The sequence below is a fragment of the Ornithorhynchus anatinus genome, chromosome 5 (assembly GCF_004115215.2).
Source record: "Ornithorhynchus anatinus isolate Pmale09 chromosome 5, mOrnAna1.pri.v4, whole genome shotgun sequence".
Lineage (NCBI taxonomy): Eukaryota > Metazoa > Chordata > Mammalia > Monotremata > Ornithorhynchidae > Ornithorhynchus > Ornithorhynchus anatinus.
In genome coordinates, this window is record NC_041732.1 from 2,777,909 (window position 1) to 2,803,316 (window position 25,408).

Below are 25,408 nucleotides of genomic sequence, written 5' to 3' on the forward strand. Positions count from 1 at the left end.
TTGCTTTGTTCAGTTTTGCTTTGCTGTCCGTCTCCCCCGTTTAGACTGTGAGCCGGTTGTTGGGCAGGGGTTGTCTCTGTTGACGAATTGTCCGTTCCAAGCGCTCAGTACGGTGCTCTGCGCATAGTAAGCGCTCAATAAATATTATTGAATGAATGAATGAATCCGGACGGGGGTGCTGTGGGGAGAGGGGTGGGGGCCCGGACGGGAGCGCTATAGGAGAGGGGGAGGGGGCGTTGGGGAAGAGGGACTGGACCCCAGTCGGGGGGCACATTGGGGAGAGGGGCCTGGGCCAGACCGGGCCGGGGCGCTGGGTGAACGGAGGGGCGTCGAAGAGGGACATTCATGAATTCAATCTTATTTATTAAGCGCTTCCTGGGTGCCGAGCACTGGACTAAGCGCTTGGGAAAGCACAATAAGAAGCAGCGTGGCTCAGTGGAAAGAGCACGGGCTTTGGAGTCCGAGCTCATGAGTTCGAATCCCGGCTCTGCCACTTGTCAGCTGTGTGACGGTGGGCAAGTCGCAACTTCTCTGTGCCTCAGTTACCTCGTCTGGAAAATGGGGATTAAGACTGAGCAACCTGATTCCCCTGTGTCTACCCCAGCGCTTAGAACAGTGCTCTGCACAGAGTGAGGGCTTAACAAACACCAACATTATTATTAGAACAGTGCTCTGCACATAGTAAGCGCCTAACAGATACCAACATGATTATTATTACTATTAAAAGAATAAACAGTGACAATCCCGGCCCACACCGAGATCACGGTCTAGAGGGGGGGAAGACAGACATCAGTACAAGTAAAAGGACATCAATATAATAAATAAAATGACAGCCGCGGGCATAAGTGCTGCGGGGTTGGGAGGAGGGGGGAGGGAAAGAGCAAAGGGAGCAAGTCAGGGCGACGCAGAAAGGATTGGGAGACGAGGGGCCGCGGCCGGGAGCCGTTCATGGTTTCTTAATGACATCCACGGAGCATGTTAATACTGCTCCGTTATTTTTATTTCGAGCCACCAGGTCAGAGCGCCCGGTCAGATGATGGTGGGTGGGTCCCCTGGGAGCCCCCTAGCGCCCCCTCGCCCTGGGGCGCCCCCTGGTGGCAGGGGCCGGGCGCCTCCGGCCGGGCGGGCAACATGGGGACCAAGCAGAGGAGTCGCTCATTCGTATTTCATGAGCGCTTACTACGTGCAGAGCCCTGTACTAAGCGCTTGGGTAAGTCCAAATCAGCAATAAAGAGAGACGATCCCTGCCCACGAGTCAGCGCCCCGATCGGGGTGAAGGGAGGAGGTGCCAGTTTTTGGGGGGGGGGGGGACGCTGCCCCGGTTGGGATGCCAGGGTCGGGGAGGCATCCCGACTCTGCCGCTTGTCAGCTGTGTGACTGTGGGCAAGTCACTTCACTTCTCTGTGCCTCGGTTACCTCATCTGGAAAATGGGGATGAAGACTGAGCCTCACGTGGGACAACCTGATTACCCTGTACCTACCCCAGCGTTTAGAACAGTGCTTGGCACGTAGTAAGCGCTTGACAAATACCAACGTTATTATTATTATCTGAGTCCTAAATCCCGGAGGGAGGGCTGCCCGACGGCCTCCCCCCGAAACCCCCGGCTAAAGTGGGGAGTGGGGTGGGTCGCAGCTTCCAGCTGGTGAAAGGAAGCAGCATGGTCTAGTGGACAGAGCCCGGGCCTGGGAGGCAGAGGATCTGGATTCTAATCCCGGCTCCGCCACTTCTCTGCGGTTGACCTTGGGAAAGTTACTTCACTTCTCTGTGCCTCAGTGACCTCATCTGGAAAATGGGGACAGAGACGGTGAGCCCCATGTGGGACTCACGGTGGGACATGTGGGACTACCCGGTATTTACCCCAGCGCTTAGAACGGTGCCGGCTACATTCATTCATTCAATGGTATTTATTGAGCGCTTACTATGTGCAGAGCACTGGACTAAGCGCTTGGAACGGACAATTCGGCAACAGATAGAGACCGTCCCTGCCCATTGACGGGCTTACAGTCTAATCGGGGGAGACAGACAAAAGCAATAGCAATAAATAGAATCAAGTTAATGAGATGTACATCACTTTGATTCTATTTATTTGCTATTGTTTTAATGAGATGCTCATCCCCTTGATTCTATTTATTGCTATTGTTCTTGTCTGTCCGTCTCCCCCGATTAGACCGTAAGCCCGTCAAAGGGCGGGGACCGTCTCTATCTGTTACCGATTTGTCCATTCCAAGCGCTTAGTACAGTGCTCTGCACAGAGTAAGCGCTCAATAAATACTATTGAATGAATCAAGGGCTACGTAGTAAGCCCTTTTTAATAATAATAATAGTGATATCCGTTATGTGGCAGGCACTGAACTAAGCGCTGGGGTGGATACAAGCAAATAAGGTCGGACACAGTCCCCGTCCCACTTGGGGCTCACAATCTCAATCCCCATTTTACAGATGAGGGAACTGAGGGCCAGAGAAGTCAAGTGACTTGCCTAAGGTCACAGAGCAGCTTAATACCATTAAAATAAAAAGGACCCAGCTGTCGGTCCCCTCTTTTCTTCATGCCCGCTCCCCCCGCCCTTTCTTCATCCCATCCCGGGGGTGCTGTAGGCGCCCCCACCCTGTCTGCGTACCCTTGGGGGGGGGTCCTTCTCCCCGGTCCAGGCTCCCCCAACTCTGCTGGCCAATCGCGACTCGGGGGGGGGCGGTCCCAGCCAACCCCCCACCCCCCTCCCCGCCCCCAGCGCCCCCCTCCCTCGGTCTCCGCGGCATCTCCGTCGCTCCAGCTCCGTCCTTGCGCTGCGCTCCCCGTCGCCGGCTCCCCCAGCCCTCCCGGCCGCCCCCCGCCCCCAGCCCCTTGCCCCCCAGCCCCAAGCCCCTCAGCACCATGGCCGAAGGCGGAGAAGGAGAAGATGATGTCCAGTTTCTCCGGACTGTGAGTGCCGGAGGGACTGGAGTTGTCGCGGCGGGGAGGGGAGGACTGGGGGGTCAGAGGAGGTGGTCTCAGGGGAGTCGGAAAGCTGGGGCGAGGGGCTCTGGGGGAATTTAGGGCGGTCCGGACGGTGGAACTACGGTACCCCAGAGTCGGGCCGGGGAGCGAAGTGGGCAGAGATGGGGGGCGGGGGCGCCCCAGGGGTGAGGTCTCTCCCGGGAAAGGCCTGGGCAGCGCCGACCAAAGCTGATCTCCCTCCCAACTCCTCTTTCGGTTCTTAATTTAGCTTCTACCTAATGGCCCAGTTTTCTGCTCCCCTGGACCGGATCTGACCCAGATGTGTTCTCTGGCGTGTGAGGGGGCGCAATGGGGGGACACCGGGGTGGAAGGGCGCTGGGCCCTCTTCCCTTTGGGTTGTGGGGCCTGCCACCTGGAGGGTGGACAAGGCCGGGCTGGGTCCTGCCTGTCAGGAGCCCTCGAAGGGCAGAGTTGGGGTGCTGAGGGGCGGCCCTGACCCCCCTCCAGTGGGGCAGAGGGAAGAGGACCACCTCAGTTTCTCATGTTAGGAGATGGGATGGGGGAGAGTCTCCATTTGGGAGAGTCTCCGTGTGTCACTCTCTCCATTCTCCGCTTCCGACTTTGGGGTTTGGCCATTTCGGAGCCTCTTTCCCCGTGTCCCCTGAGGGTCTGCGTGTGGGGGTGGGGGACGGGCACCACCGAGAACAGGAATGTGGCAACAGGTGCGACTCCCAGAATAGCTGGGGGAGGAGAGGACACGGGGGGAGGGGGCGCAAGGGCTTGGGAGGCTAGAGGAGGGGTCGGGGCATCTGAGAAGGGGAGGATTGAGTGGCAGTTGAGAGATGGGCCCAAGCACCCCCCTTTCTCCCAACCACCACCTTCATCTCTCCTCGCACAGGCGGGTTGGGGCTGGGAAGGTGGGGACGGGGTGTGGAGCCTATTTTCACCCCCCTCTCCTCTCCCCAAGTCCTCTGCTTCTGCCCCATGGGCAGCTGCTGAGCAGACGCATTCTCGGCTAAAATAGCAAGAAACTCAAACTGCCCGTGTGGGGAGAGGAGGAGGAGGAGGAGGAGGAGGTCAAGAGGCATCTAGTTTCCAGATGACTGAACAGGATGGGGTGGCGGGGGGGGACGGGGTGGAACTGCCTGCTGGGGCGAGGAGAGTGGGTGGGGGGTCGAGGGGGAGTCAGATCCTGACAGGGGGAGGGGAAGAGTGAGGGGCAGAGCCGGAGGAGAGCAGATTGGGAATCCAGTAGGAAGGGAGCGGAGTCTGGGGTGGCGTCCACTGGCCAACAGGAACCAGAAGGATGGGAGGGGGGAAGCAGCTGAGATTGTGGGGAGGCAGCAAAGGAGGCAAGAGGCCAGGAGCCGGCGGACAGAGGGCAGAGCGGACGGCCCTCTCCTCTCCCACTCCCCGCAGAGGAAACGCGTGAGAGGCAGGGACAGCTGGTCTACCCTGGTTCCTGGGCAGGGGGAGGGCGGGGGACAGAGGGGACGGCTCAGTCACCGAGGGTGGTGGGATTTGGGGCCCAGGATGGGTGCTGCAGCCTGGGAGAGCCCCAAGATCTTGGTGGGGTGCTTGGTAGAGGCCATGGGAGAGAGGCTCGGGCCTACCCTTGCCCACTCCCTCGTTGCTGTCCATCCGTCCTCCCCCCTGCCCTTTCTCCCCGCCCAATCCCATCAGAGGCCCAACACAGCTCAGCTCACCCAGCTCCGTCACCCACTGACTGATTGGTCCATGTACCGCCCCCCCGCCCCCCGCCCGCCAACTCTCCTCCGAGGACCCGGATTGTCCTCTTCTAAACCAGTTTCCTCCACTTACTGCCTCACCCACTCCTCTAGTCTCCGATTCATTCACCATCCAGTGGTTAGGTTAGGAGACTCTCGGTCACAAGCCACTGGCTAGTGGCTTATTCTGATGGGTTCCTCTGTTCAGTCAGTCAGTCGATCGTATTTATTGAGCACTTTCGGTGAGCAGAGCACTGTACTAAGCCTTTGGGACAGGACAAGAGAACGATAAACGGACACATTCCCTGCCCTCAGCGAGTTTATAGTCTAGGTCTCGCCTACAGGCTCTGTTCACAGAGAAGTGTGGAGAGCAGGGCCTTGCGGTGTGTTAAAGTGTGTATGTGCGTGTGTGTGTGTTGGGGTGGGGGGAAGGGGAAGCCCCGGATGTCTGAGGCCTTGTTCACCTGATGTCTGAGGCCTTGTTGACCTCCCCCCACCCCCCCAGGAAGATGAGGTTGTCCTGCAGTGCAGCGCCACCGTACTGAAGGAGCAGCTCAAACTCTGCCTGGCGGCCGAAGGCTTTGGAAACCGACTCTGCTACTTGGAACCCACCAGCAATGCCCAGGTTTGGGGACGGGGCTCATGCCAGAGAGAGGGCGGGGGCAGAGAGAAGGTGAAGTCGGGGACAGGGGGCAGGCCAGGGTTGGGGCCAGGACCAAGGGGTGGAGCTTGAAAGAGAGGGAGGAGTCAGCGAGAGGGGCTGGGGCGGGCGGCGGGATCGAAGACAGGGTGGGCACGGAGGTGGCACCAGAAACCGAGGGCAGAATCAGAGGGGGGCCGGGGCCAGAGAGAGGGCAGCCACAAAGAGAAGGGGCAGGGCCGGGAGTTGGACGGCAGGACGGGGGAAATATTGGAGAGAGGGAAGGGTCAGATAAGGGATGAAAGAGACTGGAAGAAGAAGTGGGTGGAGGAGGGGTTGTGGGCGGTGGAGGAAGGTCTATTCGGAGGAGGGGGAGGAGACACGGGTCGAGTTGGAGGGCCACAGGCCGGAGCAGGCCAAATCGGCCGTAGAAGCAGCGTGGCTTAGTGGCAAGAGCCCGGGTTTGGGTGTCAGAGGTCATGGGTTCTAATCCCGGCTCCGCCACTTGTCTGCTGTGTGACCTTGGGGAAGTCACTTCACTTCCCTGCGCCTCAGTTCCCTCGTCTGTAAAATGGGGATTAAGACTGTGAGCCCCATGTGGGACAACCTGATGACTGGGTATCTACCCCAGCGCTTAGAACAGCGCTTAACGAAATACCACCATCATTATATCGGGGTCCGCATCGGGGCACGGGGACCCCTCCCTCCAGACGGGAAGCTCCTCGAGGGCAAGGGGTCACGTGGACTGGTTCCGTCGTTCTCTCCCGACCGTAGGGTCCCGAGCTCGATACCCAGTCGACGCTCAGTAAATACCACCTGCTGATGGAGCCCCCAGGAGAGGTGTCTCGGGTGGGGAGGGCCGGAGGGCCCCAGGAGGTTTGTGGGGGGGGGGGGTGTCCCGGTCGCCCCGTCCTCAGTCTCGGTGCCCCCTGGCCCTCCGCAGAACGTGCCCCCCGATCTCGCCATCTGCTGCTTCGTGCTGGAGCAGTCCCTGTCAGTGCGGGCTCTGCAAGAGATGCTCGCTAACACCATGGACGCCAGCGCTGAGGTGAGGCGGGGTCAGCGGCGGGGTCGTGCCGAGGCGGGGTGGGCCGGGCTGGTGAGGGGAGGTCGACCCCGCGCCCTCTGGGCCCCGCTGGGCCCCCGCCCCTGCTAGGGTTTCACCTGTCCTCTTCTTCCTTCTCTCTCTCTGGCTTCTCCCTCCGCCCCGCGCGTCCAAGGGTCTCAATTTGGACAAATGGGTATGTGCTGACCGACTGCCATTTGCCCCCTCCTGCCCGTCTCCGTCGCATCCTCCTGCCCCCTCGCACCTCTCCTTCCTGCTGCCCCACACCATCCTGTGCCCGCCGGCCTGCCCGAACTCCCGACCCCTGGCAGCCTGTGCCAGTTCCCGGTGCCCAGTCTCCCTCCCGCTCTCCTCCCCACCATCCTCTTCTCCTCCTCCTCCTCCTGACCCCTCCCCCCCATTCCCTCCTGCTCTCCTCCTCACCATCCTTTCCCTCCTCCAATCCCTGACCCTCCCTTCATTCCCACCACTTCCCTCCCTTGCCCACCTCACCTGTACGACATTCTCATCTTTTCTTCGCCCTTAGTCCCCCTCCTTTTCCCAGCTCAGACTCTGGCCCCAGTAGTTCTCCCTGCCTCCTCCAGACTGTAACGTCACTGCGGGCAGGGAATGTGTCCGTTTCTTGCTGTATCACACCCTTCCAGGCGTTTAGTGCAGTCCTCTGCACGCAGTAAGCGCTCAATAAATACGACTGAATGAATTTAGAGCCCCTCTTCACCCCTCGCCCCCGCCTTGCCCTCCATCCAAGGGGGTCCCAGAAAATTCTCCTGGGAGATTTAGTTTCCTTTCAAGTCTCAGATACAAGGGCGTCGGAGATCCACCTCTTCTTGATTATCTCAGCGGCTCATAAGTCCCGGAGCGGGACTTCTGCCTCAGCCCATGTGCTGTGGCTCCTTCTCGGGTCCTAGCCCAGCTCCCCCGGGCTTGCTAATCTCAGCCTTGGGCCTGTTGTCCATCTGTGGGTTGTGCCTCTTTGGTGCTCATCCTGGCTTGTCCACCTGGATTTCTCCCCCAGTCCCGGCTCCGGCTCCCGCTCTTCCTCTTCTCTGTCCATCTCTCCACCTCCGCCCCACCCCTCCTGTCCCGCCCAACTCCACCCTCACTAGTCCCCGGTTTGGTGTTGCCTCCACCTCCCCTCACCGCATGGTGCCCACGACCAGTCCCGCGTGCGGGCCCTGCCCGGCTCTGTGGGGGACCGTGGGCGGCGGGCGGGGGGGGGGGGGAATCTTCAGACTCGGCTGGTCGGCCCAGCCGGGTCTCCCAGGGGAGCTCGGACAGGACCCGCGTGGTCACCGGGAGCGTCGTGTCCCCCGTGACCAGCAAGTGCGATATAGTCAAGTGAGCGGGGGCCATTAGGCCCAGGTGATCATCAGGTGTGTGGAAAGGTCGTGTGAGCAGGGGTGATTCGGCCTAGGTGATCACCAGGTGTGACGGGATCGTGTGATCGGGAGCGATGTGGCCCAGGTGATCATGTGAGCACCAGGTGTGTGGAAAAGGTCATATGATCAGGAGCGATACGGCCCAGGTGATCACCAGGTGTGTGAAAAAGTTCACGTGAGCAGGAGTGATATGGCCCGGGTGATCACCAGGTGTGTGGAAAAGGTCATATGATCAGGGGTGACATGGCCCGGGTGATCACCAGGTGTGTGAAAAGGGTCATGTGATCCGGGGGTGATCTGGCCCAGGTGATCACCAGGTGTGTGAAAAGGGTCATGTGATCAGGGGTGATATGGCCCGAGTGATCACCAGGTGTGTGAAAAAGGTCATGTGATCAGGGAGTGATATGACCCAAGTGATCACCGGGTGTGTGAAAGTTCATGTGAACAGGGATGATATGGGTCCCGGGTGGCCTCGGCGGGGGATGTGGACTGTGTGTGATCAGGAGGGAGGCGATATCGTGAGAAGCAGCGTGGCTTAGTGGAAGGAGCACGGGCTCGGGAGTCAGAGGACCTGGGTTCTAATCCCGGCTCCGCCACTCATCTGCTGTGTGACCTTGGGCAAGCCACTTCACTTCTCTGTGCCTCAGTTACCTCATCTGTAAAACGGGGATTAAAACCATGAGCCCCACGTGGGACAACCTGATTACCCTGTATCTACTCCAGCGCTTAGAACAGTGCTTGGCACATGGTAGTGCTTAACAAATGCCATAAGAGTAATGATAATAATATGAAACACGTGGCAGCCAGAGTAATACGGCCCGGAGGGCGATATGATAGAGGGGATAAAGAAGGGGTGATATCACTCCCCAGGCAGGGGGGAAACTATAACCGGTACCCCATGTCCCTTTGCCCGCTAAAGAGTTCTAAACACATAATCCAGGTTATGCCGATTGTCATTAGTGAGACGCCCTTGGCCACTAGGCCAAACAGGCTAAACAGCGGGGCAGGATCCGGCCTCTGTGGTGCCTACAAGCCCTGCTCCCAGAGGTCCTGGATTCGAGGCTGGGGACGATGTGACCCGGGAGCTAACCCTGTGGCGGTCGACTGTTTGCTAGTGGACGCGGAGTCCGTGTGACGATGACCCTGTGCTCAGGAGAACGGGTCTGGGTGACGAGAGGTCCAGGAGGGACCCTTGGTGTGAAGCTGGGGGGGTCGCGGGTGGGGGGCAAGCTGGGTCTCCAGGGTGCAGCGCTGACGATGCCCCTTCCTCCTCGCCCCTCCTGCAGTCGTCCCAGGGCGGGGGGCACCGTACACTTCTCTACGGTCACGCCATCTTGTTGAGACACGCCCACAGTCGCATGGTGAGTCCAGGGGACGGGGAGGGACGGGACGAGGAGGTGGCTGGTGAGAGGAGACAGGGGAGTAACAGCCCCCTTCCCCTTTACCTACCCCCTTGCCCCCAGTACCTGAGTTGCCTGACCACCTCCCGCTCCCTGACCGACAAACTGGCTTTCGACGTGGGGCTGCAGGAAGATGCCTCCGGTAGGGACACAGCCAACCCCCGAGGGGCGAGGAGTGGCACTAGTGGGTGAGGGGAAGGGAAGGAGGGAAGCGGGGCCTAGAGGTGGAAGTGGGCCGGGCCCGGGGTGGGGGGCTTGGGGATGTGGCCAATCTCCCCCGTGTCTCCCCCAGGGGAAGCGTGCTGGTGGACCATGCATCCGGCCTCCAAGCAGCGGTCGGAAGGGGAGAAGGTTCGTGTTGGAGACGATCTCATCTTGGTCAGCGTCTCCTCCGAGCGCTATCTGGTGAGCGAGAGCGAGAAGCAGTGGAAAGAACGCGCGGCCCGGAGTCAGAAGCTCTGGGTTCTGATCCCGCCTCCGCATGTCTCCGCTGGGTGACCTGGGGCAAGTCGCTTCACTTCTGTCTGGGAGTCAGAAGGACCTGGGTTCTAATCCCGGCTCCGCCACTTGTCCGCTGGGTGACCTGGCTCAAGCCACTTGACTTCTCTGGGTCTCGGTTACCACATCTGTCAAACGGGGTTGAAGACCGTGAGCCCCATGTGGGACAGGGACTGCGGACTGTGTCCAACCCGATTAGTTTGTATCTACCCCAGCGCTTAGAACAGTGCTTGACACATAGTAAGTGCTTAACAAATCCCATTTTCTGTGCCAGTTTCCTCAAGTGTAAAATGGGGATTAAGACCATGAGCGCCTTGTGGGACAGGGATTGTCTCCCACCTGATGATCTTGTATCTACCCCAGGGTTCAGTACAGTGCCTGGCACGTAGTAAGTGCTTAACAAATACCATTAAGAAAGAGAGACCCCTCCCCCTTCCCCCCCTTTCCTGTCCATTCAGTCTCCCCCTCTAGAGTGTAAGCTCCTGGTGGGCAGGGAATGTGTCTGTTTATTGTTATATCGTATTCTCCCAAGCTCTGCACCCAGTAAGCGCTCAATAAATATGACTGAAAGAGTGAATTGAATGAATGAATGAAGAAGCCCAGCCTTAATGGGGCTCCTCCCACCCCCAACCCACAAAGTCTCTGTCCCAGGAGAACTCGCCAAGATAAAAGAGAGCTTCACCAAGTACCGAGGGGCCAGGCAGGCCTGACCCTTCACCCAAACCCACCTGGCTGTACCCCCCTTCCCTCCCCCGAATATGAGCGGCTCCTCTCTGACTCCCTCCCCAGCATCTGTCTACAGCCAGCGGGGACCTGCAGGCCGACGCCTCCTTCATGCAGACGTTGTGGAACATGAATCCCATCTGCTCCGGTGGCGAGGAAGGTCGGAAGCCCCTCCGCCTCCGTCTCCCTGAGCCCCCCACCTCTCTACCCACCGAGGCCCCGATCCCCAATTCTCGCCCCCGACCCAGACCACCCCACCCACCCAGGGCCTAGCCCTGCTCCCGGAGGGGAAGGGAGCTGGAGGGAAATCCGGGCTGGTGGGAGTGTTGAGGGGGGAGCCTCCCTGGGTCCCTGACCCCGCTTCCCCTCCCCTCACCCCGCCGCCAGGATATGTTACCGGAGGCCACGTGATGCGCCTGTTTCACGGTCACATGGACGAGTGTCTGACCATCTCCCCGTCTGACAGCGATGACCAGCGCAGGTGGGCCCGACCCTGCCAGGGGATCCCTGGACGATTCGAGGCTGGGGGTTGAGGGGCAGGGGTCCCTAACTGCCAGGACTATTTAGGCGTGGTGGGGAGGGGATGGAGGGAGAGGAGGGGGCTGGGTCCTCACTCCTCTCCTTCCCATGTCCCATCGCCCCTTCCATCTCTCCCTCACCCCGCCCATCCTTCGCCCCTTCCATCTTTCTCGCCCCTTCATCTCTCCCTCACCTCCTCCATCTCTCCCTCACCCTCTCCATCTCTCCCTCGCCCCCTTTACCACTCCCTCACCCCCTCCATCTCTCTGTCATCCCCTCCATCTCTCCCTCACCCTCTCCATCTCTCCCTCATCCCGTCCGCCTCTCCCTCGCCCCTTCCATCCCTCCCTGGCTCGGCCCACCCGCCCCGATCCGTCCCCGCCTCCCCTCCCGACCGCAGGTTGGTGCACTACGAAGGGGGGGCCGTGTGCACCCACGCCCGCTCTCTCTGGCGGTTGGAGCCTCTGCGTATCAGGTGAGCCCTGAGGGCCGGTGGGCGAGGAGGAGGAGCCCCGGGGTCGCCGCCCTCTGACCTCTCTGACCCTCCGGCCCCATCTCCTCGGCAGCTGGAGCGGTAGCCACCTGCGCTGGGGTCAGCCCCTGCGGATCCGTCACGTAACCACGGGCCGCTACCTGGCTCTGACGGAAGAGCAGGGGCTGGTGGTCGTGGACGCAGCCAGAGCTCCTACCAAGGCCTCCGCTTTCTGCTTCCGCGCCTCCAAGGTAATCGATCAGTCTGCCGATCGATCAAGGGCATCTACTGAGGGCATCTGATAGAGAAGCAACGAGGCCTAGTGGAAAGAGCCCGGGCCCGGGAGTCAGGAGATCTGGGTTCTAATCTCGGCTCTGCCAATGGCTTGCTGTGTGGCCTTGGGCAGGCGCTTAGTACAGTGCCTGGCATAGAGTAAGCGCTTAACAAGTGCCATAAAGAAAAAAAGGCACTTAACCTCTCTGGGCCTCTGTTTCCTCAACTCTAAAACGGGGATTCAATACCTGTTCTCCCTTCTACTTCAGATTGGGAGTCCCCCGGAGGGAGGGGGACCGTCTCCAACCTAATTGATTTGTACCAACCCCAGTGCTTAGTACAGGGTTTGGCGCATAGGAAGCGCTTAACAAGAATTATAAAACAAAACAAATAAGTGGCGCACCACTAGGCACCACAATTGAGCTGGCTGCTTCCTATCCCTTTAATGCTTAATAAACACCATAATTATTATTTACTCCAGTACTCTGCTCTCAGAAAGTACTGAATAAATACCATTAATTGATTGACTGAGAGTTGGTAGACATGATTCCTACCCCCAAGGATCTTACGATCTAGTGGGGAAGAATTTAGAGGGGAGCCCCGCACCCCTTCCTCCAGAAGCTCCCCTTCTCAGCACCCGGGCTCAATCCCCTTCCTGCAGCCCTGCCCTCTCCTGAGCCCCCAAACCTCGTGGGGAGCCACTTGGCCTAATGGAAAGACCCCGGGCCTGGCAGTTAGAAGACCTGGGTTCTTATCCCGGCTCTACCGCTCGTCTGCTGTGTGACCTTGAGCAAATCACATCAGTTCCCGGTGCCTCAGTTTCCTCATCTTTCAAATAGAGATTCAATAAAGGAGAAGCAGCATGGCGTAATGGATAGAGCACGGGTCTGGGAGACAATCTCGGCTCTGCCACTTCTCTGCTGAGTGACCTGGGGCAAGTCACTTCACTTCCCTGCACCTCAGTTTCCTCATCTGTAAAATGGGGATTAAGACTGTGAACCTTATATGGGACAGGGATTGTAACTGACCTGATTACCTTGTATCTACCCAGTGCTTGGCACATAATCATAAACATCATTATTTTTATTATTAATAATACCCGTTCTTCCTCCCCTTTAGACTGTGAGCCCACTGTAAGGCAGGGACTGTGCCGGACCTGATTATTTTGTATCTGCCCCAGCGCTTAGTATAGTGCTCAGTACATAGTTAGCACTTAAATACCAAAGTGATTATTACGACGACGGCCTCAACTCCCGCCTGGGTCTCCCTAGGCGCCCTGGCTCCTGGGAGGGGGTCTCCCCGACCCCCTGCCCCGGACTTCTTGGGGATCTGAACCCCCCCAATCCCCGGTCCCCCCTGCAGGAGAAGCTGGACGTGGCCCCGAAGAGGGACGTGGAAGGGATGGGCCCCCCGGAGATCAAGTACGGGGAGTCGCTCTGCTTCGTCCAGCACGTGGCCTCGGGGCTGTGGCTCACCTACGCTGCCACCGACACCAAGGCCTTGAGACTCGGCCTGCTCAAGAGGAAGGTGGGGTGAACCGAGTCGGATGCCAGGATGCGCGCCCGGGGCCGGCGGGGGCACGGGGCAGCGGTCGGCTCTTCTGGGGGGCCTCGGGAGCCCACGGGGGCATTCCATCGTATTTAGCGAGCGCTTACTGTGTGCGGAGCACTGTACTAAGCGCTTGGGAGAGGACACCACAGCAATATAACAGACACTTCCCTGCCCACAGCGAGCTGACAGTGCAGCCCCCCCCCCCCCGATCCCTCTCTCCTCGTCCCCCTAGGCCATGCTGCACCAGGAAGGCCACATGGACGACGCTCTGTCGCTGACCCGTTGCCAGCAGGAGGAATCCCAGGCTGCCCGCATGATCTACAGCACCGCCGGCCTCTACAGCCTCTTCATCAAGTGAGACCCCCGGCCTCTCAGCCCCCCCGGCCCCTCTCCCACTGCCCCTTCCGCTACGCCGGTGCCCTCTGCTAGCTACCCTACCCTACCCTGTGGCTCAGTGGAAAGAGCCCGGGCTTGGGAGTCAGAGGTCATGGGTTCTAATCCCGGCTCCGCCGCTTGTCAGCTGGGTGACTTTGGGCAAGTCACTTCACTTCTCTGTGGCTCAGTTACTTCATCTGTAAAATGGGGATTGATTGTGAGCCCCACGTGGGACAACCTGATCACCTTGTATTCCCCAGCGCTTAGAACAGTGCTTTGCCTACGGTAAGCGCTTAACCACTATCATTATAGAGAAGCAGCGTGGCTCAGTGGAAGGAGCACGGGCTCGGGAGTCGGAGGTCATGAGTTCGAATCCCGGCTCTGCCACTTGTCAGCTGTGTGACTGTGGGCAAGTCACTGAACTTCTCTGTGCCTCAGTCACCTCATCTGTAAAATGGGGATTAACTGGGAGCCTCACGTGGGACGACCTGATGACCCTGTATCTACCCCGGCGCTTAGACCAGTGCTCGGCACATAGTCAGCGCTTAACAAATACCAACGTTATTATATTATTACCCTGGGGTCCCTCTGATCATCATCCCCCTCGCCCTTCCCCTTGCCCCTCCAGCGGACAGAGCTCGGGGTGGACACGGGGTGGACCTGCCTCGCGGGGAGAAGCCTCCCCAGTACTGCCGTCTCCCCCACCCTCTCGCCCGGCTGGAAAAGGAGGGAGGGAGGGGGGGAGGTCAAGATCCGGGACCCAGACGCTCACCTTCGTCCCTCTCTCTTTCTGTCTCTGTTCCCGCGGGTGGTCGGCTCCCTGATGGTGTGTGGCTGGCTATGTGTGTCCGTGGGCACTGTGGCCTGGCTTTGCGATGGTGCGTGTGGCTGTGACTGGCTGCGGCTGGCTGTGTGACTGGGTGTGTGACTCTGTGTGTGTGTGTGTGTGTATGGCTGTGACTGTGTGCGCGTGGGGGGCTGTGGAGGACCGTGGGACTGTGTGTGCGTCTGACGGTGTGTGACTGTGGCTGGCTGTGTAACTGTGTGTGTATGTGTGTGTCCGTGGATGTCTGTGGGACTCTGGGGGGGGTGTGTGTGTGTGTGTGAATGTGTCGGCGCCTGTGTGTGTGACCGCCGCTCGCTCCCCGGGGCGACAGGGGCTTGGACAGCCTGAGTGGGAAGCCGAAGGGCACGGGACAGAGCGTGTCGCTGCCCATCGAAGGGGTGAGCCTCAGCCTGCAGGATCTCATCAGCTACTTCCAGCCGCCCCGCGACGACCTGCAGCACGAAGAGCGACAGACCAAGCTGCGCTCCCTCCGCAACCGACAGAACCTCTTCCAGGAGGAGGTGGGGACCGCCGCGGGGGTCGGGCCGAAGCCGGGACAGCCCGGGGGTGGGGGGTGGAGGGGGACCCCGGGGAGCCAGAGCCGCGGGGAGGGACCCGCTGGGTGGGAGGGCGGGGTTCTGGAGAGGGACATCGGTGGGACCCAGGAGACCCCCCCCCCCCCCCGACCGTCGCCCGTCTCGTCTCTCCCTGGTCTGTCGCTCGACCCCTCCTCACCCCTCGGGTCCACAGGGCATGCTATCGCTGGTGCTGAACTGCATCGACAGGCTCAACGTCTACTCCACCGCCGCCCACTTCGCCGAATTCGCCGGCGAGGAGGCCGCCGACTCCTGGAAGGAGATCGTCAACCTGCTCTATGAACTTCTGGGTGAGGGGCCTCGGACCCCGACCCCCGTCTGACCCCAAATCCTCCACCATGACCCCCGACGCCGACTCCCCGGACCCTCGAGTCTCTGTCCTGATCCCCAGGCCCCGAATGATCAATCGATCGATTCTAGGGATCGAACTCTTAGTGCGTGCGGAGACCCTGTCCTAAGCGGTTGGGAGAGTACAATACAACGGAGTTGGTCCCCAGGGTCCCTCCCCCAGCCCGACCCCCCCCCCCCCCCCCGCCAAGGCCATGACTTTGCGACGCCCCCTCTTCCTTTGCTCCAATGTGATGATGTTGGTATTTGTTAAGCGCTTACTATGCGCAGAGCAATGTACCCTCTCCATCTTCCTTCCACCCCCTCGCAGCCTCTTTGATTCGTGGGAACCGCGCCAACTGTGCCCTCTTCTCCACCAACCTGGACTGGCTTGTCAGCAAGCTAGATCGGCTGGAGGCCTCCTCGGGTATGATTCGGGGGCAAGAGGGGGTGGGATCCTAGGGGTCGTCGTCCCCCCCCGCAACACACTCCCAGAGGGAGAGACTCTTGCTTCCTCTCCCGCTCACTCACTCCCCACTCCCCCGTCCCCAGGGATCCTGGAGGTGCTCTACTGCGTGCTCATCGAGAGCCCCGAGGTTCTCAACATCATCCAGGAGAACCACATCAAATCCATCATCTCCCTGCTGGACAAGCATGGACGCAACCACAAGGTGACCCCTGACCCCTAGCCGCGCCCCCCCCTCCCACCCCAGCTCGGCCTGGGCAGAGCCGCAAGGGGATTCCGCCCACGAGAAGCGAAATGATTTTTAGTGGATAGATCCCGGGTCTGGGCGCCAGAAGTGGCTTCTCATCCCTGTTCCTCCGCTTGTCGGTTGTGTGACCCTGGACAAGTCACTTCACTTCTCTGTACCTCAGTTACCTCCTCTGTAAAATGGGGACTAAGACTGTGAGACTGCGTCCATCCTGCGTCCAGCGCGTCGTACAGTGTCTGACGCATAGTAAGCGCTTAACAAATACCATTAAAAAAAATTGCCATCCCCGATCTTCCAAACCAGTTGCGGATCAGGGCCCCTCCCTGCTATCTAGACTAAAGGAGTAGAGAAGCGGCGTGGCTCAGTGGAAAGAGCACAGGCTTGGGAGTCAGAGGTCAGAGGTTCTAATCCCGGCTCCGCCACCCGTCAGCTGTGTGACTTCGGGCAAGCCACTTCACTTCTCAGTGCCTCAGTTACCTCATCTGTAAAGCGGGAATTAAGACTGTGAGCCCCACGTGGGACAACCCGATGACCTGTATCGACCCCGGCGCTTAGAACAGTGCTCGGCACGTAGTAAGCGCTTCACAAATACCAACATTATTATGATTAGTACAGTCCTCGAGACTGTAAGCTCGTTGTGGGCAGGGACTGTGTCTGTTTTACTGTTATAGTGTACTCTCCCAAGAGTTTAGTACAGTGCTCCGCACGCAGTAGGCGCTCAGTATTGACTGACTGACTGATTCCCTGAGAGAGGCCCTGAAGAAAAGCCCGTCCTGGCCCCGTGCGGGCTTGACTTGCCATCGCTCCCAGGTGCTGGACGTGCTGTGCTCGCTGTGCGTGTGCAACGGCGTGGCCGTGCGCTCCAACCAGGACCTCATCACGGAAAACCTGCTCCCCGGCCGGGAGCTGCTGCTGCAGACCTGCCTTGTCAACTATGTGACCAGGTTGGCACCGACCCCGACCCCGTCTTCGTCCCCGCCCTCCAACCCCCTCCCTCCCGACCCTGACCGGGCCCGTCTCCAGCCTCCCTGGACCCGCCCGACCTGCTGCAACCCTCCAGGCCTCGCCCTCCGAGCCGCCCCCCGTCCACGTACACCGGCCCCACCCCAATCCCCTCCCTCCAGGTTCCCTCCTGGTTCCACCCGGCCCTGCCCACTACCATCCTCCCCCCCGCTCCCGTCCCCCTTGCCCTCTGCCCGCTGACCCCCGCCCCCCACCCCCTGCCCCGCAGCATCCGCCCCAACATCTTTGTGGGCCGGGCGGAGGGCTCCACGCAGTATCGCCAGTGGTACTTCGAGGTGATGGTGGACTCCGTGCAGCCCTTCCTGACGGCCCAGCCCACCCACCTGCGGGTGGGCTGGGCGCTCAGCGAGGGCTACAGCCCCTACCCCGGGGGCGGCGAGGGCTGGGGAGGCAACGGCGTCGGCGACGACCTCTACTCCTACGGCTTCGACGGGCTGCACCTCTGGGCAGGTACCTCCCTGCACCCCGGATCCTCCCCTGCCCCCGAATCCGCGCACTGTGCACGCCACTAATTCTGACCCAGGTCCCCTCTGCCCCTCTTCCGTTCCAAGACCCCCCCAGAGTCTCTACCCCCCACACTACGCCAGCCCCCCCCCCCCGGACTGCCCCACTGTGCCGGGCACCCCCTGACTTGGGCCTGTGCTCAGGGCGGGTGGCACGGCCGGTGGCCTCCCCCGGGCAGCACCTGCTGGCGCCCGAGGACGTGGTGAGCTGCTGTCTGGATCTCAACGTCCCGTCCATCTCGTTCCGCATCAACGGCTGCCCCGTGCAGGGCATGTTCGAGGGCTTCAACCTCGACGGCCTCTTCTTCCCCGTCGTCAGCTTCTCGGCCGGCGTCAAGTAAGAAGGGTGCCCCTTGGGCCCCCCCCCCGGCTCAGCCGTTTCCCCCGTGCCCCCTCCGGACCGGTCGTGGTGACCCCTTCGTTCGATCGTACTTACTGAGCGCTCTCACACCGCCCCCCTCCCCTCCCCTTCCCAGTCCTCCTCCAACCCCCAGCGCTTAGAGAAGCAGCGTGGCTTAACGGCAAGAGCCCGGGCTCGGGAGTCGGAGGACTTGGATTCTAATCCTGCCTCCGCCGTTTGTCCGCTGTGTGACTTTGGGCACAAGCCACTTAACTGCTCTGTGCCTCAGATACCTCATCTGTAAAACGAGGATTAAGACTGTGAGCCCCCCGCGGGACAACCTGATTACCTGGTATCTACCGCAGCGCTTAGAACGGTGTCTGGCACGTAGTGAGCACTTACCAGATTCCATTATTATTATTATTAGAACAGCGCTCGGCACATAGGAAGCGCTTAACAAATACATAGACACCACCGCTCGTCTGTGCCCTGGCTCCTCGGACCCCACCGGCCCACCCAGCCGTGTCCCCTTGCCCGACGGGCAAACGGGGGGGTCCCCACGGGGGCCGGCCGGTCCTTTTCGGGCCCGGGCGCTGAGGTCGGTGGTCGCCCCCATCCTCCCCTCCCCAGGTTGCGTTTCCTGCTGGGGGGGCGTCACGGAGACTTCAAGTTCCTGCCCCCGCCCGGCTACGCGCCCTGCTACGAGGCCCTGCTGCCGCGGGAGCGTATGCGCCTGGAGCCCATCAAGCAGTATCGGCAGGAGGGTCTGCGGGGAGCCCACCTGGTGGGCCCGGCTCGTTGCCTCTCCCACACCGACTTCACCCCCTGCCCCGTCGACACCGTCCAGGTGCGGGCGCGAGAGAGGGTTGGGGGACGAGCCCCGGGGTGGGGGCGAGGGGAGGTGGAAAGGCCGGACCCCCCAGACCCTCATTTGTGTGTTCGCCCCTTTGCCCTCGGCCTGGACAGATCGTCCTCCCTCCGCACCTGGAGCGCATCCGCGAGAAGCTGGCGGAGAACATCCACGAGCTGTGGGCGCTGACCCGGATCGAGCAAGGCTGGACCTACGGGCCTGTGAGCGCCGGCCTCCCGGCCCCAAACCGGGCTCCGGAGGGGAGGGGGGCGGGGAGGGGTCTCCGGGGTGGGGACCGCGGAAAGACTGACCGGAGGGCGGGGGCGGTCAGCGGGGTGACCCGGGACGCTCCTGCCTCCAGGTCCGGGATGACAATAAGCGGCTCCACCCGTGTCTGCTCGACTTCCACAGCCTCCCCGAGCCAGAGCGCAACTACAACCTGCAGATGTCCGGGGAGACCCTCAAGTACGGGGCCAGGGGGAAATGGGGCGACGGTCCCCCCTGGAGAGGGCCGGGGGCGGAGGAGAGGTCGGTCTGAGGGAGTGGGGAAGGGTGACCGTCACCCCTCCTCACCCCTCCCTCTCTTCCCTCTCGTTCCTCCCCCGCCTCCCACCCCTTCCCCCGGTCAGGACGCTGTTGGCCTTGGGTTGCCACGTAGGCATGGCGGACGAGAAGGCTGAAGAAAACCTCAAAAAGACCAAGCTCCCCAAAACGTGAGGAGCCGGTGGGGACGAGCCCGAGGCGCGGAGGGACCCCCCCAGTTCTCCCTCCTCCTTAGACTGGGAGCCCCTTGTGACACCGGGACTGTGTCCGATTACCCAGTACGGTGCTTAGCACATTATAAAGGCTTAACGAATGCCACAATTATTAGTACTAATTAGTATTATTACCATGACGAGGAGGAGGAGGAGAAGAGAGGAGGAGACCTGGCACTTTTGACTCCTGCCCTTTGGCCTCTGCCCTAGGCTGGTGGATAGGCCGGGGTGAGTGGAGAGAGACAGAATCAGAGAGACAGAGTCAGAGAGAGAGAGAGAGAGAGATTCAGAGAGACCCAAAGAGAGTCAGAGAGTCAGAGCAAGACACAGAGATACAGAGAGAGTCAGAGACGCAGAGACGGAGACAGGGATAGAGACAGAGAGTATAAGAGAGAGAGCCAGAAACAGAGAGACACAGAGACAGAGATGGAGTCAGAGACAAAGACAGGGAGACAGAGTCAGAGAGACAGACAGATGGAGTCAGACAGAGATAAAGAGAGAGTCAGAGAGACAGAGACAGAGAGATGGAGACACAGAGAGAGAACGAACCCGGGAGCTTGCATGCCGGAGATGGAGAGTCCAGGTGCTATCCGAGAGATGCCCAGGGTGGGCCGGAGGGATCGGAGGAGCGGCGGAGGCCGGGGAGACTGTTGGGGGCAGGGGGCGGGGGTCGAGCGTCCCCGAGTCGAGCCCTTCGGCCCCCTCCCCTCACGTGTCCCAGGTACATGATGAGCAACGGGTACAAGCCGGCCCCCCTGGACCTGGCCCACGTGCGGCTGACACCGGCGCAGACGACGCTGGTGGACCGGCTGGCGGAGAACGGGCACAACGTGTGGGCGAGGGACCGGGTGCAGCAGGGCTGGAGCTACAGCACCGTGCAGGACATCCAGGCCCGCCGCAACCCCCGCCTCGTGCCCTACCGCCTGCTCGACGAGCGCACCAAGCGCAGCAACCGCGACAGCCTCTGCCAGGCCGTGCGAACCCTCCTGGGCTACGGCTACAACATCGAGCCCCCCGACCAGGAAGCCGGTGAGCCGCCCCCAGCCCCCCGGCAGGGCGCCCTCTGACCTCTCACTTCGGCTCTCAACACCCGAGACCCTCCCTCCCCGGCTCTGCCACTTGTCTGCTCTGTGTCCTTCACTTCTCTGGGCCTCAGTTCACTCATTTGGAAAAGGGGGATTGACACTGCGAGCCCCACGTGGGACAGGGACTGTGTTCCTGGTGCTCACCCCAGCGCTTAGTACAGTGCCTGGCACATAGTAAGCGCTTGACAAATACCACAATTATTACTATTATTATCATCCCATCCTTTGATTTTGGCCCCCTGGACCTCTGGATTCCCGCCCCAGCCCCTGAGCGCTCAGTGAACTCCGACCTGTCACGCCCCTGATCCGCACAATGGGAGATGGGGAAGTTTGACTCAAAAGAGGAAGGTGAAAATGAGTAAATAATAAATAGATGAAGTATCTCGGGAAGCTCGGCCCTGGGACAGGGACCGTGTCCGTCCTGATCAACTTGTCTCTACCCCGGCGCTTAGAACAGTGTTTGGCACACGGTAAGTGCTTAATAAGTACCACTGTTATAATAATAATAATGTTGGTATTTGTTAAGCGCTTACTGTGTGCAGAGCACTGTTCTAAGCGCTGGGGGAGATCCAGGGTCATCAGGTGGTCCCACGTGAGGCTGACAGTCTTAATCCCCATTTTCCAGATGAGGTAATTGAGGCCCAGAGAAGTGAAGTGACTTGCCCACAGACACACAGCGGACAAGTGGCAGAGCCGGGATTCGAAGCCATGACCTCTGACTCCCAAGCCTGTGCTCTTTCCACTGATTACCATTATTACGATCTCTGCCCTCCCACCCCCTGCTCTCTGACTTCTGATGGCCTGTCCTGCTCCGGTCCACCCAAGAGACCAATGATGCGAACCCGCCTCAGTTCTGCGACTCTTGTCGACTTCTGACCCCATAGACAGTGACCCCTTGCCCCAGGTTCCGCCCCCCTAAGGTGAGGAAGTGGCTACCCCGACTCTCGTCCTCCCCCTTCCTTTGAACCGAGCAGCCCACACGGAGACCCGATCGCGCTGGGACCGGGTGCGAATCTTCCGGGCCGAGCGATCGTACGCCGTGCGCAGCGGCCGCTGGTACTTCGAGTTCGAGGCGGTGACCACCGGGGAGATGCGCGTCGGCTGGGCCCGGCCGGACCTGCGGCCTGACGTGGAGCTCGGCGCCGACGATCTGGCCTACGTCTTCAACGGACACCGGGTAGGCCGCCCGTCCCCTCCGGCCCTCCTCACGTGGGTCTCCCACCCCACCCTGGACTTTATGCTTATTCGTTCAATCGTATTTATTGAGCGCTTACTATGTGCAGAGCACTGTACTAAGCGCCTGGAATGGACAATTCGACAATAGATAGAGACAATCGCTGCCCAGTGACGGGCTTACGGTCAAATCGGGGGAGACGGACGGACAAAAACAAGACAACATCATCACGATAAATAGAATCGAGGGGATGGACACCTCATTAACAAAATAAATTGGGTAATAAAAATCTATACAAATGAGCACAGTGCTGAGGGGAGGGGAAGGGAGAGGGGGAGGAGCAGAGGGAAAGGGGGCTTAGCTGAGGGGAGGTGAAAGGGGGAAGGGGGAAGGAGCAGAGGGAGGATGGGGAGCCGAGAGGGAGCCGAGGGAAAAGGGGAAGCTCAGTGTGGGAAGGCCTCTCGGAGGAGGTGAGCTCTCAGTAGGGCTTTGAAGTGGGGAAGAGGGGGAGTTTGGCGGAGGTGAGGAGGGAGGGCATTCCGGGACAGCGGGAGGACGTGGGCCAGAGGTCGACGGCGGGATAGGCGTGAACGGGGCACGGTGAGCAGGTGAGTGGCTTATGGCCCGGGCCTGGGAATCAGAAGGTCACGGGTTCTGATACCAGCTCCGCCACTTGTCTGCTGTGTGACCTTGGGCAAGTCACTTCACTTCTCTGGGCCTCAGTTCCCTCATCTCTATAATGGGGATTGAGACGGTGAGCCGCATGTGGGACAGGGACGTGTCCAAACTCGATTTGTTAGTATCCATCCCATTGCTTTATACAGTGCCTGACATACTGTAAGCGCTTAACGAATGTTATTATTATTATTATTATCTGTGCCCTTTGGGCACTTGTATTCACCCCACCCTCAGCCCCACAGCACTTATGAACCTATCTATAAATCACGTATTATAAATCATTTATTTATATGCGTTCTCCCCTGCTAGGCTGAAAGTTATTGTGGGCAAGGAACGTATCTACCAACTCTGCTGTTATTATTATTAAGTAATAATAATTCATATCAATCGATTATTAATAAAGGTGGTATTTGTTAAGCATTTACTAAGTCCCAAGCACTGTTCTAAGCGCTGGGGTAGGTACAAGTTAATCAGGATGGACACGGTCTCCGTCTCACATGGGGCTCACGGTCTTAATCCCCATTTTACAGGTGGGGGAACTGAGGCCAAGAGAAGTCAAGTGACTTGCCCGAGGTCACACAGTAGACATGTGGCGGAGCCGGAATTAGAACCCGCACCCTCCGTCTCCCAGGCCCATGCTCTTTCCACTAGTCCGTGCCGCTCTCAACTCTGTTGGGTGATAGTCTCCCAAGCGCTTAGCAGAGTGCCCTGCACTCAGTAAGCGCTCGATAAATACCACCGATGGATTGACCTTGCCCCTGAGCCCCCGCGGGTGGGCACCGCCCCCACCCCCAGCCCGCCGGGGACGGCACTGCCCCCCCGGGCGCCCTCAGGACCCCGACCGGTGTTCCTGGGCGGCTCCTCCCCAGCTTCCCGAGGATTGCGGTGGAGAGAGGTCGGGAGGACCGACCGCTCTTCTTGGTGGGCACAGGGGCAGCGCTGGCATGTGGGCAGCGAGCCGTTTGGGCGCACCTGGCAGCCGGGCGACGTGGTCGGCTGCATGATCGATCTGACGGACAACAGCATCATGTTCACCCTCAACGGCGAGTTGCTCATCAGCGACTCGGGCTCGGAGGCGGCCTTCAAGGAGATCGAGATCGGCGACGGTGAGGCCGCGACCCTCCCCTCCTCCGGCCCCACGCCCCTCCTCCACCCTTCACACCCCCCGACCCCCCCCTTGCTCTGGCGCCAGTCCCCGAGTCGCCTTCGCCTCAGCCCCACCCGGCGGAGATAATGCCCACTTGGCCGGGCTGCCGGGGCACTTCTGCCCCTCCGGGCCTCTCCTAGCCCTCGCCAGACCCCTGTGCCCGCCGCCTTGGGCCCGGGCCTCGCCTGTCCCGGGAGGCCGGCCGCCCCCTAAGCCCCCCGCCCCCGTGCCCGCAGGCTTCGTCCCGGTGTGCAGCCTGGGCCCCGGCCAGGTGGGGCGGCTGGAGCTGGGCCAGGACGTGGGCAACCTGCGTTACTTCACCATCTGCGGGCTCCAGGAGGGCTTCGAGCCCTTCGCCATCAACATGAAGCGAGACATCACCACCTGGTTCAGCAAGAGCCTGCCTCAGTTCGACCCCATCCCGCCCGACCACCCCCACTACGAGGTCAGACGCCGCCTCCTCCCCTCCCCGGTCTGGCGGACGTCGGAGGGCAGCGGGGCGGGGAGGGGAGCCCGGGGGTCCCCAGGGGGCCCGGTGACCAGCGCGTCCCTGCTCCCGCCTCAGGTGACGCGGATGGACGGCACGGTGGACAGTCCCCCCTGCCTGCGGGTGACCCACCGGACCTGGGGCTCGCAGAACAGCGTCACGGAGATCATCTTCCTGCGCCTCAGTCTACCCGTCCAGTTCCACCAGCAGTTCCGCTGCACCCCCGGGGCCACCCCGCTGGCCCCGGCCGGACCCCCGCCCCCGCCCGAGGACGAGGCCCGGGCCGCCGAGCCCGACTCCGACTACGAGCAGCTGTGCAAGTCGGCCGGCAGGAAGGAGGCCGAAGGGGCCGGCGACAAGGACGGGCCCGGGCCCAAGGAGCCGGCGGCCGGGGGTGGGCGTGGGGAGGCGTCCAGGGCCGAGAACGAGAAGGACGTGGCCACGGAGAAGAGCAAGAAGAGGGGGTGAGCCGCCGCTAACGGGGGGGCCGGGGTGGGGGGGCGCCGACCTCGAGCAGACCCGTCCGCAGATGATCCCAGGGCCAGAGTGGGCCTCAAGCCAGGGGGTTCTGGCCTGTGGGGAACGAGCAGGCTGCCCCCCGCTCACCACATCGCAGATGGGAGGGTGGCCTCGGGACCCTCTGACACTCGGGAGGGACCGGGAGGGTGTGAAGACCGGGTTCCCGAGGGTCCTTGTTTATGGCCGGCCCCGCCCCGCCCCAGGTTCCTCTTCAAGGCCAAGAAGGCTGCCATGATGTCCCAGACGCCCGCTACCCCGACGCTGCCCCGTCTGACAGAGGATGTGGTCCCCGATGATCGCGATGACCCCGAGATCATCCTCAACACCACCACGGTGCGGGGCCTGGGCACTGGAGGGACCGCAGGGGGGCTGGGGAGTCTCCTACTCCCGGGGCTCCCCCATCCCTTCTTCTCCTCACCCCTCCTTCTCCCCCACTCCTCCTTTTCTTCACCCTTTCCTTCTCCCCCTTCCTTCCTCCAGACCTATCCCCTCCTAAGTGTGGTAATAATAACGCCAGTAATAATAATCGTGGTGATAATAGTAATAATTGCGGTGTCCGTTAAGCACTTATTATGGGCCTAGCACCGTCAGGAGCGCTAGGGGTAGATAAAAGGTAATCCGATCAGACACAGTCCCTGGCCCACCTGGAGCTCACAGTCTAAAGAGGGGGGAGAACAGGTGTTGAAGGCCCATTTTACAGATGAGGAAGCTCAGGATCAGAGAAGTTAAGTGATTTGCCCAAGATCAGACAGCAGGCAGGTGGTGGAGCTGGGATTAGAACCCAAGTGTCCCGCCGCCCAGGCTGCCTTCTTTCCACTAGCGCGTA

General features: G+C 60.7%; 1 protein-coding gene across 1 annotated transcript in view; it reads left to right on the forward strand.

Moving 5' to 3' along the window:
- Nucleotides 1-2,873: 2,873 nt before the first annotated feature.
- RYR1 (ryanodine receptor 1) overlaps nucleotides 2,874-25,408 on the forward strand; it is a 70,578-nt gene continuing 48,043 nt past the window's right edge. Inside the window, exons 1-29 of the mRNA XM_039912173.1 lie at nucleotides 2,874-2,921; nucleotides 5,169-5,288; nucleotides 6,247-6,351; nucleotides 9,035-9,109; nucleotides 9,212-9,290; nucleotides 9,441-9,553; nucleotides 10,436-10,529; nucleotides 10,757-10,850; nucleotides 11,289-11,363; nucleotides 11,455-11,611; nucleotides 12,996-13,160; nucleotides 13,417-13,538; nucleotides 14,717-14,906; nucleotides 15,136-15,271; nucleotides 15,640-15,735; nucleotides 15,861-15,979; nucleotides 16,832-16,965; nucleotides 17,253-17,494; nucleotides 17,692-17,884; nucleotides 18,518-18,734; nucleotides 18,854-18,958; nucleotides 19,099-19,202; nucleotides 19,367-19,450; nucleotides 20,214-20,521; nucleotides 21,552-21,754; nucleotides 23,361-23,535; nucleotides 23,813-24,021; nucleotides 24,142-24,527; nucleotides 24,786-24,915. Coding sequence (XP_039768107.1) covers nucleotides 2,874-2,921; nucleotides 5,169-5,288; nucleotides 6,247-6,351; nucleotides 9,035-9,109; nucleotides 9,212-9,290; nucleotides 9,441-9,553; nucleotides 10,436-10,529; nucleotides 10,757-10,850; nucleotides 11,289-11,363; nucleotides 11,455-11,611; nucleotides 12,996-13,160; nucleotides 13,417-13,538; nucleotides 14,717-14,906; nucleotides 15,136-15,271; nucleotides 15,640-15,735; nucleotides 15,861-15,979; nucleotides 16,832-16,965; nucleotides 17,253-17,494; nucleotides 17,692-17,884; nucleotides 18,518-18,734; nucleotides 18,854-18,958; nucleotides 19,099-19,202; nucleotides 19,367-19,450; nucleotides 20,214-20,521; nucleotides 21,552-21,754; nucleotides 23,361-23,535; nucleotides 23,813-24,021; nucleotides 24,142-24,527; nucleotides 24,786-24,915 — 4,278 coding nt within the window. The remainder of the gene's footprint in view (nucleotides 2,922-5,168; nucleotides 5,289-6,246; nucleotides 6,352-9,034; nucleotides 9,110-9,211; nucleotides 9,291-9,440; nucleotides 9,554-10,435; nucleotides 10,530-10,756; nucleotides 10,851-11,288; nucleotides 11,364-11,454; nucleotides 11,612-12,995; nucleotides 13,161-13,416; nucleotides 13,539-14,716; nucleotides 14,907-15,135; nucleotides 15,272-15,639; nucleotides 15,736-15,860; nucleotides 15,980-16,831; nucleotides 16,966-17,252; nucleotides 17,495-17,691; nucleotides 17,885-18,517; nucleotides 18,735-18,853; nucleotides 18,959-19,098; nucleotides 19,203-19,366; nucleotides 19,451-20,213; nucleotides 20,522-21,551; nucleotides 21,755-23,360; nucleotides 23,536-23,812; nucleotides 24,022-24,141; nucleotides 24,528-24,785; nucleotides 24,916-25,408) is intronic.